The sequence below is a fragment of the Dryobates pubescens genome, chromosome Z (assembly GCF_014839835.1).
Source record: "Dryobates pubescens isolate bDryPub1 chromosome Z, bDryPub1.pri, whole genome shotgun sequence".
NCBI lineage: Eukaryota > Metazoa > Chordata > Aves > Piciformes > Picidae > Dryobates > Dryobates pubescens.
In genome coordinates, this window is record NC_071657.1 from 127,781,731 (window position 1) to 127,804,212 (window position 22,482).

Genomic DNA, 22,482 nt, shown 5'->3' on the forward strand with positions numbered 1-22,482 from the left:
TTCACATACCCCTTATATTTTAAAATATATAACATTCATTGAAGTAAAACATATAATATCAGGGAATGAGTCTTGGAAATACTGGTCCACTGAGGAATACTGAAAAAACCAGTGGTATTTTAATTTACCATATATCTAGATCCTCTTGAATAGGAGAGTGTGTTACATATTATAATATCTGATAGCTCTTGTTGAGAAGTAGATAGAAACAGGATGAACAATGGTGATAGCATTTGAACAGTAAAAATTTGTCATTATTCAAGTTATGTTCTTTGTCTGATATTAAAATATAATTGTGTATAATCTTGACTGCCTGGGAATAAAGTTATTTTCCATCTTCTGGAAACTGAAAAGTGTAAATTAGACTGCTACTTCAGAGCTCGAAAGGGGAAGGGGGCTCAAAATACTCCCAGGGTTCTGATTTTGTGAGCACAAGTGTTAGTTACCTGTGTTGCATTTAAACCCTTTTGAATCTTGTATTTCTGCTTGCTAATTTAAGGTAATGTTAGACATGGATTTATTTTTTTTTTTCTTCTTTCTCATCAGCTTCTTTTGGATCCTGTTGATTTCAAAACTACTCATCTAATGTTTCACACTGTTACAAAATGCCTCATGTCAAGGGATAGATTTTTAAAAATGAGAGGTAAGATCTCTAGCTATTCTTCTTGTATTAAGAATTGGAATTACTGCTGTTTCAAACTATTTTGTCTATGTTCTTCAGGCATGGAAATCTTGGCAAATCTTTGTAAGGCTGAAGATAATGGTGTCTTAATTTGTGAATATGTGGATCAAGAATCCTATAAAGAGATCATATGTCATCTCACACTACCAGATGTGCTGCTTGTAATCTCAGCACTTGAGGTGCTATATATGCTCACAGAAATGGGAGAAGTGGCCTGCTCAAAGATTGCTAAAGTAGAGAAGAGCATAGGTAAGGGAGAAACAAAGTCTACTACTCACAGTTATGTAGGGAAAAAAACTTAAGACTGTGTCAGGTTCAGTGGTTAAAATTGTGGTTTGGTTGTGTTTGTGTGGAGCTTAGGGATGGATATTAGAATAGAAATTTTTACTAAAATTTTTTCTGTGTGTCCTCAATAAATTGATAATGCTAGTAACTAGGGAAGCTAAAACCTTGGAAGTTGGTGGGGTGGGTTGGTTGGTTGGTTGGGGGTTTTTTTGTGGTGGTGTTTGAGGTTTTGGTTGGTTTTGGTGAGGTGGTTTGGGGTTTTTTGATGTGTGTTTTGTTTGCTTGTTTTGTTTTTTAATGCCATGAAGTGGGTGGAGCAGAGAGCTACAGAAGCATGCAGAGGCTTATTTTCTTTCAACACATGGCAAGTTTAGAGCAAATCAGTATGTCTCAGCAGTATTCATTTGTCTCGTCCTAATGTCATTGTTGGTTTTACATTTAATACTTTAGATACATTAGTATGTCTGGTTTCTATGGACATCCAGATGTTTGGACCTGATGCACTTACTGCTGTAAAACTCATTGAACATCAGTGCATTAGCCAGCAAGGATTACCTGATGTCAGACCACAAGTAATGGATCATGGTTCTTCACCGGCCCATGCAACAGGTGTCCCAGGTTAGTGTCAGTGCAGGAGACCATATGCTTCTACGATATTTCTTATATGCCATGTATGATTTTTGTCTGCCGCGGGTTTCTGATTAATTTACATGAATAATTGTAGCATTATGCATAACACGCAGCATCTTTTTTTGAGACAGAGCAAATACAAAGCTACAGTTGTCAAAACTGTTGTGAAACAAGCTTTAGATGAATCTTACTATTTTTTAGTTGATAATCTGAAAATTTACTGGGAGTTATGCACACTCCTTATTTTAACATCTGCAGGGGAAAGACCATCCGTTCTAGATTGTTCCCACTGTTGCAGAGAATGTGAGATCCATTTTGTGTGGTATTTTACACAGAATATCATTGGCAGCGACATCTAGTATTTGATAGAATTGCAAAGATGAGATAGACAGAAAGAATCACGCCTCTCTTGAAACTTCTGAACAGCTTACTGCAACGCAAACCAAACTTTAATTTGTTTAAAGCTTTAGAAGTGTTTTCTTAATTGTAAATTAAGAAAATTAAATCTTACTGACAGTTAATTTTTACAGTTTTATTTTGGGCTTACTTTCACTTTGAAAGCGGATGGCACAGCTAGCTCTTACTGTTGGGGAGGAACAGCATTTGTAGCTCATTCTAATTTCACTAATAAAAACATATAGCAGTATACCACAGGTGCACTCTAGATGAAAGAGATCTATTTGTTATGGGGGAAAAATAGAGAAAGAAGCATTTAGACAGATGCTGGCATGTCTTAAGTGTCCTGTTTGGAATAGAGGCAAATACCATAGCAAAAATGGCTGGAAAAGAATGCAACTATGGGGATGAAAAAGAGAGAATAGAATGAACTGATGTGACATTGCAATAAAATTCTTTACATTATATTTGCTTCCACTTCAGAATTGGAAAAATAATTGCTGTGTATTTGTGCCTGTGCTGGTAGAATATGATGCCACTCTAAAATCATGCTCAGTAGTCTACAGTACTTGAGATAAGGATCACAATCATGAATCTGGCAGCTGTTTGTTCACTGTGTGCACACATGATGATTGCACTTCAGTGGTGGCTGTGGCCTTGGCGTGCCCTGCTTCATTTTAGTTACTTGAGGTGCAACACAGCTTTGTGACTTGCCTTAGCTGGATATTTCCTTGATTACACACACAGGAGAAACTGCACTGGTGAAAGGGGTGGAGTTGAAGTGCTTCATTCAGAAGAACAAAAATAGTTTCAGCAAGTTTTTGTTTTTCTCTTTCCCTCATTCTCTATAGCCTCTAGGACAGCACCACATGTTGCTCCACCACCAGGAATAGTAGAAATAGACAGTGAGAAGTTTGCATGTCAGTGGTAAGTGTATAGTTCTATTCAAATAATTAAGAAGGAAAGCAAAGAAAAAAATGCCTGTATTCATGTGTCACAGAACTTTCTATCTTGCCTCTATTTACTGTTAGGCTTATTTTTCTGGAAAGTATAAAGTGGAACCATTTTGTCATTGCTTTGAAGAAATAGGAAAGAAGACACTCAACTGGAATATTCACTTGATAGTTCATACTTGAAATTAGCCATTAGTTTAATTTTTAACTATGATCTTGGTTTCATTTATTTTTTTTAATTGCTAAGTAGCATTACCTGCTTTCATGAGTGTTTTAATCTGGTAATGTGTTAATGTGTTGCTATATTACTGTACTGATATAGAGGTAATTATGAAGCTGGGGTCCTCCAAAACTCCTGTGATCATTATGAATGTCAAGCAAGTTAAGGAAGATCAAATCCTTTTCTATCAAAATTCTCTTTCTTTCAACTAATATTTTTGATAGCAGATATCTCGAGAAAAACTATTCTGCCTGTGGTTCTCATGTAGGCTGAGAGTGGTCCTTCTGAACTGTTTGACATAAGTAATCTACTCACATTCTAGATACTTGTATTAATTGGTTCCAGGTGGACACTTCCACCTTTGCTGCTTCACAACTCGTAAGTTCATCTGTTGTCTTACTCATCAGACAGGGCCCTCAAGATAAAGTGGGTCGAATTTGTCAAAGCTTAGGGCTTTATGTCATGATTTAGTTATACTTACACTGATTGTGTGAGGGAAATGGTACAGATTCTTGTGGATCAGTTGGTGGTGTTCCTGTGCTTCTGTTTGCACACTGCAATGTATTATTTGTGTGCACTGCTGAAAAACGGAGAAAGTCAAGATCCAGACATTTAAAGAGAGATAGCTGGAGCTGGAATCACTGCAGCTCAATTTAGTGATCTGCAAGTTGATCTCAAGCCAGAGTGAGTTTTCTAGGCTGCCTTTTTAATTAATGGAGTGGGAGATTCCCCCAGTAGCAAAATGAATTGCTTTTGCCTTCCTAGTTTCTGACAAGATGACAAATTACCTGCTGGTGCCACCTCTCTGAGTATAGATAGCACTAGATATCTAGCTTTCAACAGTGAAGTTTTATGCAAGGTGAATTTTGTTCTGTATAAACTACAAAGGAGAAGTTTTGACTGTGAGAATAAGCATGGTGTGCTGCTGTGTGGTACCATCAAATGACAGAAAATACTGAAGCAAACTATGGAGTATTATACTGGGAAGATTTGGAATGTCTGCATTGTTCCTGATTCTGTGTGCTTCTGCAGCTGTCAGTGTTGAATAGTATAATTTTGTACTTTGATTTTCTTCCACTTAGGTAGAGATGAGCGAGTGAAAAATTAAAATTAACAGCTAATCCTGAAAATTCTCCTTAAATACTAACTGTACTACTGCCAAAAAAAAACCACCCCAAAACCCAGTAGCCTCTTCCAAGCATTTTCATTAGTGCTAATGTGGAGTGTCTTACATTCATGTAAATAGTCGTGGTAGGTTTTAGTCCTTGCTTCCTACTGAGATAAGTGGGAAAATGAGTAAATCATAGCAGTGGAATTTAGAAAAGTTACTGTCTCTTGGAAGCTGCAGAGAGATGAGGTTTTTAAACTGACCTTCCTGGATTATTAGCCAGCTTAGCCTGAGTAGGAGGTCCTTGTAAGGTAAGTGCATGTGACGGTTAAGTGCTAATCACAGATCTCATTTCACCATTGTAAGTCCTGAGTATATTCAGCTTGCTTGTACCAGTTTTAGTGTCAGCCTAGTATGATATATCCAACTTAGACAGCATTTGTCTGATGTGCCAAATTTTACTAATACCTAGACTTCCTGCTATATAGTGTGGTCTCAGTTTTTGTAATAATAAACTCAGCTTCAGGAGAACACAATTTAAAGAATGTAATAATTTGCTTTTTTTCTTTTGAGGTATCTAGTTTAGTTAATATTGAAAGTGTCAGACTTTACAATGAAGAATGCAGTGTAGTTTTGCTAAGTGTTATCACTGTGCAGTAAATGCTGGGTTTTTATTGTGTCTGAGCCTGTGTTCTGGTGCTGGCAATTTGAACATTGTGATAGAGTTGTTTCTTACCTCCGTTTGCTGCTGGGGATGAGCCATTCCCAGGTGTCTGGGTTGAAATAATGAATCTGAAAGAAAAAATTAAACTGATATAAGTAATATTTCCTTGTCTCACAGTTTCCTAGTTGGGTGTTGAAGGGTCTGTGTCCTTGTGGAGTGTCTGTAGGAACTACAAATGCTTTCCCTAGAAACCAAGTGTTAGGCAGAACAGGTTGTTCAAAGATTTTATTGTTGTCTATCTAGTGTCAACTCTGACTCTGAATTTACTTGTATTTTAGAGTAAGACAGTTGACAAAATCTTGGTTATGATACAAACATTGACTTCTCGTAGAAATGTCTGGTAAAGAATTAACTAGTATTCAGTCCATTTTTTGCTAAAGTAGAATCATTAAGAAATAGGAAGAGCTGTGGGGAGAAGATGTCACCAAACAAAGCATTCTTTTTGGGGTTTCTTTCTGAATATGTAATAAAACCCACATCTTTAGAGACACTTTTGCATATTATGTATATAAATAAGATATTTCCTGTAAAACTGACTGCATGTGTTAGGGGTCCCACATGTTGAATCATAAGCAGTGAAAAGGAGAATGTCTTGAACATACATTTGAGAAGACAGTATACTTAATTGCTATTTTCCGTGTTGTTACCGGGTCTCAAAAGTCTCTGATGCAGACACAACTGTTTTAACAACACTTCTAAATGTAATCTCTCTGTTTTGCTTCATATTTTATTTTTTCATCCTCAGGTTGAACGCACATTTTGAGGTGAATCTTGATTGCTCCGTCTCTCGAGCAGAAATGTACTCCGAATACCTCTCTACCTGTAGTAAATTAGCTCGAGGTGGAATCCTGACATCAACTGGGTTTTATAAATGTCTGCGGTAAGACAAAAATTCATGCGACGGTAAAGAAGTAGTTGTATGTGTTCAATACTAACCTGTAGCTTTAGATTTCTTTAAGATCTGAGTTGAATTTGAAAGACATACAGTTTTGGAATTTTAATTGAAACAAACATCTAGAGTTTGTTTAATTTTATTTCATTCAATTTCAGGCTCTTGGATAGGTTTTCTTCTCTGCTTATAGTCCTTCCAATTCTTTCCCAAGTAGTTTTCACTTAGCTTCTGTGAGGTGTTGGCCACTCATCTGTTGGATCTGATAGGCCTTGATGAGTAATCAGATGCTATTGGGGAATCCTGCTGTATTTCAAAGATGCAGACATTAAGTGCAGTTACTCTGCACACAAGAGCAGTTAGTTAAAATAAAAGCATTGCAGGAGAGTTGAGTTACTGTGTTTATTGACATCAATTTATGTTGTGTTTGGCAGAACTGTTTTTCCAAATCATACAGTGAAGAGAGTCGAAGATCCAAGTAACAATGGTCAAGCACACATACATGTGGTAGGAGTAAAACGAAGAGCTATACCACTTCCCATTCAGATGTACTATCAGCAGCAACCAACTTCGTCTACCCCAGTTGTCCGGGTTGATTCAATTCCTGATGTGTCTTCGTCTCCTTCGCCAGCAGGTTTTTAAACTAACTAAATATCATATTCTGCATTGATTCTGAAATCACAGTAAAAGACAAAAGGTTTTGAAAATTGCTTGAAAGTGCTGGGAGCTGGGGCCACATGTTTGACTGCTTTTATTTAATATAACATTAGAAATAGCACTGCAGTGTGTACTTAATAGTACTTGCATGCCGTTCTAGTATTTTAACATGTAACACATACATTTGCTAGTCAGCAAACAAGCCATTGTTGCTGCATCATTAATTCAGATGCAGTACAGCTGAGAAGAGAAGCTGCTTCACATGCAATTGCAAATTCAAACCTTGGATTTAAAAAAAATAATGTTAAGCTGATGTGTTTTGAAATAATTTTTGCTTCCAAAATTTCACTATGTTTATTTCAACAGGAATGCCACATGGGCTACCAAGCGTAGGAAATCACTATCAGAGGACCCCTTTTAACCAGTCTTCAACTTTGACAGCAACACAGATGTCTTTTCCAATTCAAGGTGTTCATACTGTGGCACAGACTGTTTCTAGGATTCCACAAAATCCTTCTATTCATACGCAACAGCAGCAAAATGCACCAATGACTGTCCTACAGAATAAAGGTCCAATACCCTGTGAAGTAGTGAAGGCCACAGTAATACAGAGCTCTGTTCCCCAGTCTGCAGTTCCTGTTACTATTGCTGTAGGAGGAGCACCACAAGCTTCAAATCAAAATCACAGCACTACAGGACAGCAGCCGTCTGTTACTGTTGTTAGTTCTCAGACGTTGCTTCACCACCAACCTGTAATTCAACAGCAGTCTCCACTGCATGCAGTGGTACCAGGACAGATATCTTCAGGCACTCCTGTTACGGTAATTCAGCAAGCTGTACCTCAGGGTCATATATTTGGCAGAGTACAAAACATACCAGCATGCAGTTCAGCAGTCTCACAGGGTCAACAGCTAATCAGCACGTCATCGCAGCCTGGGCAGACATCATCTCAGCAGTCCTCTGCTGGTAACCAGCAACAAGATACAGTCATCATAGCACCACAGCAGTACGTCACAACTTCTGCATCTAACATTGTTTCTGCCACCACAGTTCAAAATTTCCAAGTAGCAACTGGGCAGGTGGTTACAATTGCAGGTGTCCAAAACCCACCAACATCTAGGGTAGGGTTTCAGAACATTGCACCAAAGCCTTTGCCATCTCAGCAAGTTCCACCTGCCATGGCACAGCAGCCAATGCAACCCCAGCAGCAGCCCCCACCACCATCCCAGCAAAGTGTAGTGATTGTAAGCCAGCCAGCCCAGCAAGGTCAAACGTATGCACCAGCCATTCATCAAATAGTGCTTGCTAATCCAGCTTCTATTCCTGCTGGTCAAACTGTCCAGTTGACTGGACAGCCAAGCATTACTCCATCTTCTTCACCATCCCCAGGTCCAGTTACAAATAATCAAGTCCCTACAGTTATGTCATCTCCATCTACCACTCCTCAGTCACAAGGCCCCCCTCCTACTGTTAGCCAGATGCTTTCTGTAAAGAGGCAGCAGCAGCAGCAACACTCACCAGCATCATCACAGCAGCAGGTACAGGTACAACAACCAATACAAATGCAAGTTCAGTCGCAACAAGCTAATACAGGAGTTGGCCAGCCTAACTCTGGTGAGTCTAGTCTGATAAAACAACTGCTTCTTCCAAAAAGAGGCCCCTCAACTCCAGGGGGGAAGCTCATACTCCCCGCTCCACAGATTCCTCCACCCAACAATGCAAGAGCTCCTAGCCCTCAGGTGGTTTATCAGATGGCCAATAACCAGGCACCAGGTTTTGGAGTTCAAGGACAGTCTCCAACTCAGCAGCTACTAGTTGGACAGCAAAATGTTCAGCTGGTCCCGGGTGGAATCCAGCCCCAAGGGGCAGTACAAACAGTACCCATTTCTAATTTGCAGATATTGCCAGGCCAGTTGATCTCAAACAGCCCAGCAACTATTTTCCAAGGGACTACTGGCAACCAGGTTACAATAACAGTTGTGCCAAATACGAGTTTTGCTACTGCAACTGTGAGTCAGGGAAATGCAACTCAGATCATTGCTCCAGCAGGAATTGCAGTGAGTGGAGCACAGACAGGAGTTGGGCTACAGGTGCAAACACTTCCAGCTACTCAAGCACCTTCAGCTGGACAATCACCGTGTACTGCTGCTCCCCCATTCAAAGGTGATAAAATAATTTGCCAAAAGGAGGAAGAAGCAAAGGAAGCAACAGGTTTACACATTCATGAACGTAAAATTGAAGTTATGGAGAATCCTTCCTGCCGAAGAGGAGCTGCAAACACCAGCAATGGGGATGCAAAAGAAAATGAAATGCAGGTGGGAAGTCTTTTAAATGGGAGAAAGTATAGTGACTCCAGTCTACCTCCTTCTAACTCAGGGAAAACTCAGAATGAGGCCAATCAGTGCTCACAAGTCAGTAATGGGCCATCATTAGAAATGGGTGAGAACGGAGCTCCTGGAAAGCAGAACTTTGAACAAATGGACACACAGGAAATTAAAAGTGATTTGAAGAAGCCCCTAGTTAATGGAATCTGTGATTTTGATAAAGGAGATGGTTCTCATTTGAGCAAAAACATTCCAAATCACAAAACTTCCAATCATGTAGGAAATGGTGAGATATCTTCAGTGGAACAACAAGGGAATTTGGATGCCACGCAGCAAGATACTGCCAAAGGTGATCAAGGGGAAAGAATTTCTAATGGGCCTGTATTAACTTTGAGTAGTTCACCTGTTGTAAGCGGTACACAGGAGGCTGCGAAACTGTTAACCCAGCAACTTAGTGGTACCAACACTGATTTACCTAATGGACCTCTAGCTTCAAGTTTGAATTCAGATGTGCCTCAGCAACGCCCAAGTGTAGTTGTCTCACCACAATCTACAGCCTCTGTTATACAGGGGCATCAAATCCTAGCTGTTCCACACTCAGGACCTAGAGTGTCCCAGTCTACCCTGTCATCCGAAGTTCGGTCTACTAATGGCACAGCAGAATGCAAAACTGTAAAGAGGCCAGCAGAGGATAATGACAGGGAAACTGTTCCAGGAATTCCAAATAAAGTAGGAGTTAGAATTGTTACAATCAGTGACCCCAACAATGCTGGTTGCAGTGCAACTATGGTTGCTGTGCCAGCTGGAGCGGATCCAAGCACTGTAGCGAAAGTAGCAATAGAAAGTGCTGTTCAACAAAAGCAGCAGCAGCAGCATCCAACCACGTATATACAAAGCATGATCACACAGGTATGTTGCAGAGTTCTTTTAATGTCTATTCTAACTGTGATTCTTACTATACTGTGAAATAGCACAGGTGAAGATGTGAACTTGGTTGATATCTTGTGCATAGTATTTAAAATATTCAGAAAATGAAGGTTCTGTTCTTTCATGGGCTGAAGTTTACATACTTATTCAGTGTCAGTGACAACAGTGGAATTTAAAACAGTTTGTAGCTTGATAATACACAATAAGAAAAGAACAACTTCTTACTGGTTTCTTCCTTAAAGAATTAATTGTTCTGAAAGCAACAATAATTTATTGTATGGTCTTGTGAAAATGCAGCATTGTTCCACATTTCATTCTTGATCGTAACGATGCTTATGGAGGGACGAATATGGGGGTTTTGTAAGTTGATTGCTGCAGTGTTGTAGCATTTAAAGGTGATCTTCAAAGGCTTGCTTCAGGGGTTCACTATAGTCAGCAGAAAAGATTGGTTTACAAATTTGTTGAAATACTTACATTTGTTTATCACAAAATATCTGTAATGTTTATTTTCTCAAGTTAAAAAAAACCCACCGCCATTGTTCAGGGTTTTTTTTTTCTGTTAGACAAACTTTGGAGAGAGATGGTTTTTACATTCACCAACTTTTTTCCCTTTTTTTTTTTTTTTTTTTTTAAAGTGTATTAAAGTGGTTGCTCCCTAACAATTTTCTAGAAAAGAGGTATCACCATCATTTGTATGAGTATTAATAAGTGAATATAATTGTGTTTGTGATAATTCCAGTCGCTACAATTTAGTTTTGTACATGGGCAGAAAATTCCTCTCCAAAAAACGTTCCTAACCTGAATAGGAGAGAGAAAAAACCATAAATGAGAATGGTAGGGACTGGTAGTCACAGAGTTCAGATAGAACAGCAAGAGGAAATGAAGTCTTGAGTGTAGGTTAGTGCATTTTGACCTTGAGGTAAAACAGGTCATCTTTGTTTGTTTGTTTATTTGAGGTTTTGATGAAGTATAGACTTTATAGGCTTTCAGCTAGAACTCAAAATTCAACAAGTGATGGCTAGTGCTACTTCTTTTTCTGTGGCACGTTAGGTCTCTGTTGAAAGCTCTCTTCCTTTATCTGGTCAGAAATCAGGACCAACAGTTAATAGGTTTTCTTTCCTTTTTTGTTCTTTTTTAACTGCCATGCCACACACTTATGATGTTAAAATGGCTTTGAGCTCACTCATAAATTTTCATGTAGGTTTTATCAGAGATCTGTATTTTCTGAAATAGTATTTATTTTTTGTTCATACTAAAAATTGTTTGACCAAAATGAAAAGTGCTTATTGGCAGCATAGGGACAATGCACTGCATTTTTCTGTAGTGTGGATGTATTGGCTATCCCTCGGTTTTTACAATGAGCATCTTTAGCCATTACACAGTTTGAGCTTTCTGTTACAATTTTGCTAAGGATTTGGCTGAAGTAGAAAATGGTAGGCTATGTCTGTGGAATAAATACTGTCTGTGGTTGATTGTTCTCTGGACATGCAGATGACAAGAATTTTCAGTAGTGTCTCAAGCAGCTACCAGACTTGCAGATTTTTTGAGAGAAGGGCAGTAATACAGCTAACTGTTTCATTTGTATTTGATAACATGTAGCATGATAATGGAGGGGTGGGGGGAGAGAAAAATATTTTCTGTGCTGATTATTTCTTTTTCACTCTATCACTATTATTAATAATTCCTTCATTTTCTATTACCTGTACAAACAGAAATTATGCCATCTGTCTGCCATTCAGTTCAAGTTTGCACATCAAAATAACTTAGCTTAATGGCTGCTCCCCTGGAAGTTAGCTCATTTTTCTATCTGCAGAATGCCTTTCCTTTTTTCAAAATTACATGAATGTGGGAGAAAAGTTAATTTAGTTTTGATCATGGTGAACAATCTAATTTGTCAGCTAATTGCCTTAACTATTACATATGGCTATTTATGAATTATGTCTATCATGATATGCTAAGCACTCATTTATAATAGAACGCATTTTGTAGTGCTCTGTTCAGATATAGTGAACATCATAGTTTGGCTTAAGACCTTTAAGGATTTTTGACTCCTTTAAAATTTATGTGTTGGACAATAAACCTCTTTTTTTGTTTCCCCCCCCCCAGATCTGTTGAGCAGCTGTAATAGCCACTATTATTTTTTTCTGGAAAAGCAGATATTAAGTATTTTCAATACTGAATCTGCTTTTACCTTTAATGCATCAAAAAAAATACTGAGATGTTACAAAACTCTCATGAACTCAGTGTGAGTTTCACTGATGAGTTCTTCTGAGGTTAGATCTCATATAATCTACTACCTTTTCCCTCCTATTTTGAGTCTTCCTTTTATGATAAGCAGCTTTGTTGTTCCTGACTTTTTGAAAGGCAGTGGCTAAGGGACACTTCTTTCACTTGAGCATCTGCAATGTTTTATCCTTTCTGCAGTACCTAATACATACTGGCTGTCTTGCAGAAGAAAGAGGAGAACATAATTCTTTCTGCTAACTGTTGTCTATGACAACATTACATAGCTGCTGAAGCTGTTAAGTGTGTGATTTTTCTGTTTGTTTGGCATATTAAAAATTTGGATTAAACTGGAGTTTGTATTTCAGAGAAGTAAGAAGGGGATAGAAGATTTGTAATAGAATTAAAGCCTAACAAGAAGGCTGGTAAAGAAGATGTAGATGGAGATGATGCAGAGGGAAAAGAGGAGCGCTCATACTGCTAGAGCAGATCAGTTGTCATGAACTGCAAAGGGAAGAAAGGGAAGATGCTTGAACTGAAGATAAGGCAGGGCAAACGGATAGGGGAGGAAGGGACCAGAAACATGAAAGCTAAGGAAAACAAGAAAAAGAGTGAAATAATCCTGTAAAAGTTAAGAGAAGATGTATTTAATTGATGAACAGTAGTTTGAAATGGGCTGGTCCTATATACTTTGGGGAAAAAACATTGGTTTAAGTGGCCTACTAAAATAATTAAAATTGTATACTTGCTGTTAATGGGACAGCCTGTGTGGTGCTACCTGCAGCAGAGGTATCATCTGCATATAACCTGTGATTATTCAGGATTAATTATATGCCTCAGCATATATTGAAAAATAAGTACATAAAATTGCCTTCAAATATTTATTGGTTAAAAGGGCTCTTGGTCTATGAGTTACATCAGAAGAGGAACACATGATACAGTCTTGTAATTTTTTGTGGGTTTTTTGTATCTCCATCTGTATTTTGTAAGCTCATGAAATGTAGTCTGAGAGGAGGCAAAAGTGGTGCTTTACTTTCTTGGCTTCCTTTTGTTTTGGTGTTCCTTGTTACTGGATTACTTCTTTCCTGAGCCATTGTGCTGGCCTGGTGGAAGAAGCAGAAATGAACAGCTGTACACTTGTATGCTTCCTTTCCCACTTTTTCTTGCTCCTCTTCAAACGCCTCCAAAACATCTGTTGAACATAACCATGTTGGTTTGCCCCAATTGGTGTATGCTTTGAAGGAATGCTTTGATACCATGCCGAGTTCCTCGAAGTGAGCAAATCTGATTTAAGTTGCCTTATCTGTCTTTTAAATTAATCACTTCCCTGCTCATCACTGGCATCCCCTCATAAACAATACACTCCCATTTCTCTTAAGGTCACCCACTAGAAACTTGCGTGGAAGTTCAGAGGGCAAAATCTATGTGATCATTGCCTTAACTATTTGCTCCTGCTCTCTGTTGGTTGGGAAGCTGAGAATTAACCATGCACCAGAAAGCAGACGGAGGTGTAATATGCTCTTAGAGAGCAAACTTGTTTCTCAGCTGGAATGCAGAATTATGGGATCTCTGTGCATTTATTGGTCTTCACTGTGAAGCGGAGTATTGAAGGGGGTCTTAAACTTCAGTAGTTTAACCATCCACCTGACTCCTTCCTTACACTGAAATCCTTCTGTATTAATTTTCAACTTACAGGTTGTCTGTGTTCATTATTGTGAAGAAGCTAAACATAAAATGTTGTAATGCCAAACTGTAAATACTGTAATAAGTGAAAAAAAAATAGTTAATAATTAACTGTTTATGTTGAATTGCATTTACTATGGCTGTGCACATACTAATGGTGGGAGAAGAAAATGAAGCCTAGTGCTTTTAAACTGCACATAGCTCTGTATGTCAGCAGGACCCCCATCACACTAGGATATGTTGTGTTATCTTGCTGATGGTGCAGGAGGCCTTTTAAATGAAATGGGCAGGTATAATGCTAAAATAGTTGTATGTTTCAGTACATAAAGGAAATGGTACCACTCATTCTATGAAAAGGAGGTGGAGGCTGTTTCTGGCCCCAAGCCATAGGATTTCTTACTCCTATAACATAGGAGTCTGATGTGACCAACTGGAGGACTTCTTGTGCACAAACATTAATCTGTGTCTTTCGTAAACAATCCATTCTTGTTAGCAGAGAACTCCTAGCTTTACTTTTAGTTTTCATGACTATACAGGATTTCCTTCCCCCTCCCACAATTTAAAGTCACTTAGTCTAGACACATTAAATCTTCTGTTTATTAAAAGTGGCCTGTAGTGGCTGTTCTGTAGACTGTACAGGCATTACGGGATTGTATTTATGTAGTTTTAAGATTTCAGTGCAATCCATACTGACATAGGTAATGCTGATAGCTACCTTTCAGTCTTGAGATCCAGTGGGATCTGATTTGCAAAAGTGCTAAGTGGTGGCAGTTGCAAATCATATCATGGAGAAGTCTAAACTCTTTTTTATGAAAAGATGCCATGAAGTGCTTTTAAGTGTACTACAGTACTGGGTGTTCTCAAAGAACCTGGAATCACTACATGATTTTGCTAAAGGAGGAAATTTGGTAAAACCTTGATACCAAAGGGAATATTTTTTCAACTTTAATTCTCCCAGAAAGACTTTATTAGGAAAAATAAAAGAAATGAGTTTGCATAATCATTGCATGTCAGTACTGTAAACTAGGTGGGACAGAGCAAGTATTTCTAGGTACATTTCTGGAAAAAATCAGTCTAATTGCTGGAAAACAAAGAGTATACCTAGTTGTAGTGATCCTGTGTGTCACATATTGCTGAATTGATACATTAGAGGGGGGTGGGGGGAAAGAAAGCAAGAAAAATATAACCGGATTTCTGTTCTCTTGAGCAGAGGAAAGCTTTGAGATGTTCAAACATGCAACTTAGGTTTCTAAATTAAAATCTATGAAAATGAATGTAACTTTTCTTCTCTGTTGAGATGTAAAACAATTACATTTTAAAAAAAAACAATTTATCAGTTTGTTTTTTTTTTTTTCATAGTGAAAAAAAAAGTTTGAAAGAAATTGGAGGGGAAACTGAATTTTAACTTTTTGTCCTGCAAATTAATTTCCTTTTCTTTGCTTTTTCAGTGTGTAACATTTTTGTATTGCATATCTCATATCTTCTTGTTTAAAACCTTTGAATACCACTAGAAGAGCTTTTCAGGAAAGCCCTTGAGAAAATTTATAATTGTGAATTAATTGCAGGGTTTGCTTTGAACGTAGTAAATAATACATGAATCACAGATTGAATGGTGAGAATTAAATGAAATACTGAATTCATTCAGTAAGATCTCTCTTCAGCACATTAAATGAAACAGAAGGCCTGTAAGGATTAAAAAGTCACCATAAAAGTCATGGTAATATATCGATACCAGGATGCCAAGTGAAGACTGCAAGACAAGCTGTACTGCTGACACGTGACGATTTTGCTTTCAGCTTCACTTTAGAAATGCCTTGTTAAGGAGATGTTGATCTTAAAAGGCTTCACTTGTGTTTCCTTTTTGTTAAAGGTATATTGTGAAGATTCATTACACGGTCTGTAAAATATCTTAAGGAGTCTTTAGATGAAAATCATTGCTGAGTTCAACCTAATTTGTAGTTATGTCTAATGGGATCAAGTCCTTTCTTGCAGCTTTTCACACATGTAGATCACAGCCGTCATGCAGTAGTTGTGTTCAGGAGGTTTTGTTATTTTTACCAGGATTTATGCTTGGATGTGGGAAGTGTTTTGGTTTTGAGTCATCTTTGCTGTCCTTTTGGTCATGTTATTAGCTGTGGTGGTTAATAACTCGTTACCTTGTGACTACTGTCCATAATGCCAATAGAGAGCAGCAGGAAGAAAATGTAAGACTGATAAGCAAATGAAATGCTAGAAGTTGCCCTTAATTGTGTCTTTACAGTTCAAGTCTAAAGCTATTCAGTAACAGAGCTGTAAAGTTGTAAACAGAATATTGTATGTACCATTTGAAAGTGCTTCTTTTAGAGTATTCTTAAACATAGACTTGAAATTAGTTTTGCTTGGTCTCTTTAAAAGACCATTGTCTTCCTTTACTAACAGTAGGAGGGGTAAGGATGTTAGGTCTTCAATCATACATCACATTCAAAAGCTTAATTTTTTTTTTTTGTCATTATCTTTATAAATGTCTTGCTGGCCAGATCTTTCCCAGGGCAGGGGATGGGGGAAGAGCAATATTGTGCAGATGTAAATAGTATTCTTAAATGGGAAGTCTAGCATTCAATATCTATTATTCAGAAAAATAAATAAAATTGATGTATTTTGGCTTTGTTTGTATTAAATTTTTTTAAGCCCACTTCTAGGGTAATTTTTATTCACCATTAAAATAAGCATCCTGTAATACTGCAGGGGAACAAGAGGAATGTATTTTTCCTTTCTGTAATGTTTATATTTGGATGTATATAATTTGTATGACATGTTTAGACATTGTGGGCATATGGTGTTCTGTATGAAGGTACATGTGCTGGCTGGTCTTGCAAGAGCTTGAAGAACTGTATCATTTGCCAAGTTTTATAGAGAAGAGAGTATGTCATAGTTTTAGTCAACTGCTCTTTGATTAATGTTACTTCAGCATTGTTCAGTTCACCTTTTTTTATGCACTCTGTAACACTGACTGATGAGTACTAATGAGGCAGTTCAAGAGTTCCAGAGATGCAGCACATAAAGCCATTTCATCAAAGAACATAAAGCAGTTACAGATGTATCGGTGCTCATTTCACTTCCTTTAGCAATATTTTCACCTCCATTTACATAGGAAAGCAACTACCCCCTATGCTGATACTGCAACCCCTTTCAGTTTGCATGTGTTTTTTCTTTCTTTAAAGAATGAATAAAGTCTTTCCATAATGCCAACCTGTGCTCCAGTAGTGCCCTAAAGAAATTCCTTTGGCGTCTCTAAGTCTGTATTTGGAATTTGGGCATAAGGTGTAGTAATGTGAATATTAGAAAATTCTGCGTGAACGCTATGGTGTAGAAGGTTTATGTCCCTCATTACTGTGTCACTTAATGATTATTCAGAGTTCAAAGCATTAAAAGCTGAAAACTTGTGGTGGATTAAAATGTGAAACAAGAGATCTTTGAACAAACTGTAAACTGTAAGTTGAGTCTTGAAATAAACCCTGTTTAAAACTGTGTTTTCACTTTTTCCACAGAGCACACCTGCAACGTCAATACCAACAGTTCAAGTACAGGGCCAGCAGATCAATTTGCAGCCACCTTCGTACACTGCAGCAAGTCAGCATGCAGAGCAAATGAAAAAACCTGGACAGAACTTCATGTGTCTGTGGCAATCTTGTAAAAAGTAAATGGCTTCTTTATTTAATTACCTTTTACTAGTATGTAACAGATGGTTGTATATAGAAGGTGATTCTACAAGTTCTATCCATTCTATTTCCTTAAGTTACCTTATACTTTTTCAGTAGGCTAAGAAAAAGTGTTGATGAAGCTGAGATGGGGGAGTACTATACATTTAACTGCTCTCAATTATACTTCAATGAGTGTTAGGTGGCTGTCTTGTAGTGCATTGATTCTTCAGTAATAAATAAAACATTGCTATGTAGTTAAGTTAAAAAGAAACAAAATTCCTAGCTCTGAAGTTTGCTGTCTGTTTTGCAAATAGAAAAGTAGTTGTGTACTTCAGTTAAAAATCACGTCCTGGCATTTTCTTGCGTTTCCAGCTTTTAATCTTTCATGCATTTCCAGGTTTGCAAGAACAGTGTTGCAGTTTTATGTCATAGTCTTACTTAGATTATGACTAATTTTAGTAATTATGATACCATTTGTGTGCCAAAGGACTCCATTGTCATGAAAAGGAAACAAAAAGGAACTTTAGACTAGACAGCAATGATTAGACTTTTTTGATTGGTTGTATCCTTAAAAAGAGAGAAGAGTGAGCTAGCAGCCTTCTGAATGTAGGCTTACAACATACACTACTATTGTTATCATTATGCATAACTTGACACTGGTTTTTAAAGTAACATAAGTTTGTGAATATACTCAGTTTTCAGTGAAGGGTACAGACCAGTGAAGCAAATGTAGCTTTGAAAATGGTGAGAAAAATTGTGACCTACAGGATAGACAACAGAAAGAGTGAGACACTTCATCGATGTAGGACAAGACAAAGGGAGCATAAAGACAAGCTGACTGGGCATAAAGCTGGCATGTAGACATTCAGAAAGGGGGGATTAAATGATGGAGAGGTCTGACTGTTTGAAACCCATGTTGAAAATCAAGAGTTTGAACAGAGGTAGGGGAATACTGAAGGACAGTTAATCTGTAGACCCCTCAAGCTGTGATTTCTGTTTCTCGTGTTCCTTACGAATAATTCAGAGGTCAATAAGTCAGTGCAAGACATAGAGGTTTGTAGATAAGACTCTGACTGGTACTGTAGAGATCTGGCACTTTTTAAATCACTGTCCTGTTTTCACCTGAACGGTGATTTTTGTTTCCCTGGTGGGTGGCAACTGTCTATGTAAAAAATACATGCAAGGCTTTACTTAAATTTAACTTTTTTTGCTAAGGCCATACTCTGCTGGCTGCACAATAGATGCTTAAGCGCCTCTGTTTGGTACAAGAGTGGGTTATAACAAAGTGGATTCTTAGCAGAAGCCTTGGCAAATTACACCAACTCTGAAGCTGATATAACGAACTACCATTTTAAAGTATAAGTAGTCACCGGCTTTCTTCTGTGCCTAAAATGATATAGGATGAGTTGTGTAGAGTTTGGACACTGGAACAGACTGCCCAGGGAGGTGGTGGAGTAGCTGGCCCTGGAGGTGTTTAAGGAAAGGTTGGATGTGGCACTTAGTGACATGGTCTGGTCAGCGTGGTGTTAGGTCGTAGGTTGGACTTGATGATCTCAGAGGTCTGTTCTAGCCTCAATAATTCTGTGATTCTGTGAGGTGACACCTAACTGGAATAAGCTGATGTCACATGTGATCTAGGACATGAGTATATGCAGACAAGTTTTGGGGCAGGAGGAGGAACAATACAGTTATGATTACATTACACTATCAGTTTTTTCTTTGGCTTAAAATATAATTCCAGCAAGTTTGAAGGCCTTCAAAAACATGTTACTGAGGATCAGAAGAAACACAAATAAATAGCATGTTCTTTTCCTACCTACTAAATTGGCTGCTGCAACATTTCAGTGGCATGGGTGTAGGTTCTGCTGTTTTGTTTTTTGGAACATTGTGCCAACATTTTGAAATAAAATGCAACCGATTTAGCAGTGTCTGAAGACCATAACCAGATCAGGTCCAATTATGCAAATAGTTGTCATGATTGGCCTTTCAGAGATTTATTCAGGTTTAGTATCTGAAGTGGAAGTAAAACTCTTAAAAGGTGTCATTCAGCATGCTGCTTTGCATTGAGGATGTAACAGAAAGTAGGTGTTTTTCTTTGAAGTCAGCTGTCTGCAAGTACTACTAATTGTATTCAGCTTATTATAAAAGCTGCTATTTTGTTTCACAGGTAGGCAGGAGATGTCTGCTCTTGAATTGCTTTGTATTTAAAAAATAAATAGAAACACTATTGAATCTCCAGTACCTGTCAAGTCAGCTATTAGTTTAATGTTCTGTTCAGCAGATGAACAGAATGATGGAGAAATTAAGTGGGAAACAAGAGTCTAGACTCAACTGACCATATCCTCAGTGCTTAAGGTGGTTGTTTATTATTATGTTTAGTTGTTTCTTCTTGCCAAATGTTAGTAAATCTCTTCACCAAAACTGTTCTGAAGCGTTGGAACAGGTTGTCCAGGGAAGTGGTTGAGTCATTATCCCTCAAATTATTTCAAAGGTGCGTAGTTGTGGCACTTAGGTATAGGTTTAGTGGTGGACTTGGCAGTGCTGCCTTAAGAGTCGGACTTGATCGTCTTAAAAGTCTTTTGCAATGTAAACGACTCTGTGATTCTAAAGACACTGAATATATTACACAGTAAATGAACCAACATAGCTGACATAGCTTTATTTTTCTTAAAGCCTTGCTATGTTGAGTAAAATGTTTTAAGCTACATTTTGGGTTTCACTTACGCTATTAAATTTGTTTCATCCATTCCAGGAATTACTCATAAATAGGTTTGTGCTGAGCTTAGGCTTATGTATTGACTTCCCCTTTATTATGGAAAGCCCTCTGCCCTCTGAAACATCAGTTCTCATGTTTGAGCCAATGTAGATGTAAACCATTTTAATTTAATTTCGTACCGTGGGCTGTGTGGACAAACAGCAAGAGGAAGGTATTTCGCATTCTCAGCTTCCCTTCAGGAAGATCTGAATGGCATGGAAAAGATGACTGCTTTTTGAGAGAGTAGTATTTATTGCCTGCACAGAAGGCAATTGCTATATTACAGGTGATTATTGCAGTGGGATTCATTTTTTAACTGAGACTTGTCTCTGGGTGAAATGATCTCGCTGACATCTTTATGGGATTCAGATAGCAGTCTTTGTGCTGGACCCATGTATCAATTGCAGATACATTTACATAATGAACAGTATAGAAGTGAGTAGCAGGATGTAGGAGGAGGTGGCTGGACCAAAGCATCTGCTGTTCATATACTGTGAGTTCTGGCTTGAACACGTCCATAAATGACTTCTGTAGGTTTAAGATGTTGCTTCATCCTTGGCTGCTTGCTGTAAGTCTCTGATGGGAAGTCGTTTCCCTCTTGACAGTGTTCAGCCCAGTGAGTTCAGAGTGAAACATCTTAATGTAAATACTTTTCTTGTAAAGTGAAACTAAAATACTAGCATATGAACCAGAGTGGCAAAGGTGGGTGCATGTGCCTGTTCAGTCAGACTGCTGTGCCAAGGGCATCAGTCCAGCAAGTGCATAAAGACAGTTGGTGGTAATGACTTCCCAAATGGCAGTGGCTAGGTTCCTAGATCTCTTATGTCCAAGCCTTGAGTGGGTGTTGATGAGCTGGGTTAGCTGGACTGAAATGAATTGTGAGCAGCTAAGTCTTTTCTTTATTTTGGTCATTTTTTCTCAAAGTGAGGAGTGTAATTTGTAACACCTGAGATACATTTTAAGGTGTACCTAGACTAACAAAGCCCCAATGCTTTGAGTCATTCACTATTTTAACTTTGTATTTTTGAAATACAGTCATTCTCCATTACCATCTGGTGTAAGTTATAATTTTACATCTTTTATCTATGTGACAATTTGAAAGTACAGACCTTTAAACTGTTGATTCATTGATATTTTGACGTGGCATTCACAGTGAGTTGTAGCTTTTTTACCACTCCGAAATGGAAGAAAGCCCTTATCAGGCTGAACTCGCTGTAAGGTATGTCACAGGTGCTTCACTGGATGTAACATACAGAAACATGCAGAGGTGCTTAATTTGATGAAATACCTGATGTCCTGAACTTTGGGGTAGTCAGCAGGCAAAATGAGTTTGAGGGTTTGGAAAGTCACTTTCATGTGGTGAAACACTGGAACAGTTTGCCCAGAGAAAGTGGTAGGTGCCCCACCCCTGGGGACATTCAAGGTCAGGTTGGACGGGGCTCTGAGCAACCTGATCTAGTTGAAAATGTCCCTGATCATTTCAAAGAAGTTGGACTAGATGATCTTTAGAGGTCCCTTCCAATCCAAACTACTCTGTGATTCTGTGAATTTAAAATTGAGATTGAAGTTGTTAACAAGTGCCTCATAAGTGACATTTTTCAACTGTTGTGTACCTCAGCTAAGTGGTATCTGGCCATTTTCCCTATATTTGGAATTCAGGTGCTGAAGAGCACCCATTTTAGGCTGAGTGCTTTTTCTGTCAGTTTTGACAAGCATACAAATAACACCTGAGTATGGCTGCCAGTAAGGAAGGAAAAGGAATGCAGGAAGCACAACTTCTTTAGCTGTTTATAGTTTATTACTGTATTTTGCTTGTATTGCAGAAAGTGGAACTGTTGGAATTAACCATGTATTGTTTTTTCAGTAAATTATAAGTAGGAAAACAGAGACATTTCAGATTTGGCAAAAATCACACTGCCATTTCTTGGTGGCTCACTGGTAATGCATAGGTATGGGGGTTTTTCCTCCTTAAAATGTGATGATTTTTCCTTTACCACTTCATCTCTCATTCCAGAAAACAAAAATGTTTAACCAGGGTGGGATTGTGTTTGTGCTGCTTGTGCTTTACCATTACCCAGAAAAAAAAAACCCTACATTTTCCTCCTCTTCTTTTTGTAGGTGGTTTCAGACACCATCACAGGTCTTCTATCATGCAGCAACTGAACATGGAGGAAAAGATGTCTACCCAGGGCAGTGCTTATGGGAGGGATGTGAACCTTTCCAGCGGCAGAGGTTTTCCTTCATTACCCATTTACAGGTGCAGATTTTCTTTCTTGTGTTACCATGAAAATGCTACTCTCTTTTTTAAAGTAAGTTTTCATGTACCTTTCTCGCTGTTTCTCTTTT

The 22,482-nt window shown here is 38.2% G+C and overlaps 1 protein-coding gene across 1 annotated transcript in view; it reads left to right on the forward strand.

The window, feature by feature from the left end:
• Positions 1–22,482, forward strand: part of ARID2 (AT-rich interaction domain 2) — a 98,468-nt gene that overhangs the window by 68,813 nt on the left and 7,173 nt on the right. Inside the window, exons 9-17 of the mRNA XM_054178410.1 lie at positions 547–643; positions 722–931; positions 1,418–1,585; positions 2,845–2,920; positions 5,744–5,878; positions 6,322–6,521; positions 6,911–9,777; positions 17,229–17,377; positions 22,255–22,393. Of these exons, the coding sequence (XP_054034385.1) occupies positions 547–643; positions 722–931; positions 1,418–1,585; positions 2,845–2,920; positions 5,744–5,878; positions 6,322–6,521; positions 6,911–9,777; positions 17,229–17,377; positions 22,255–22,393 (4,041 nt within the window). The remainder of the gene's footprint in view (positions 1–546; positions 644–721; positions 932–1,417; positions 1,586–2,844; positions 2,921–5,743; positions 5,879–6,321; positions 6,522–6,910; positions 9,778–17,228; positions 17,378–22,254; positions 22,394–22,482) is intronic.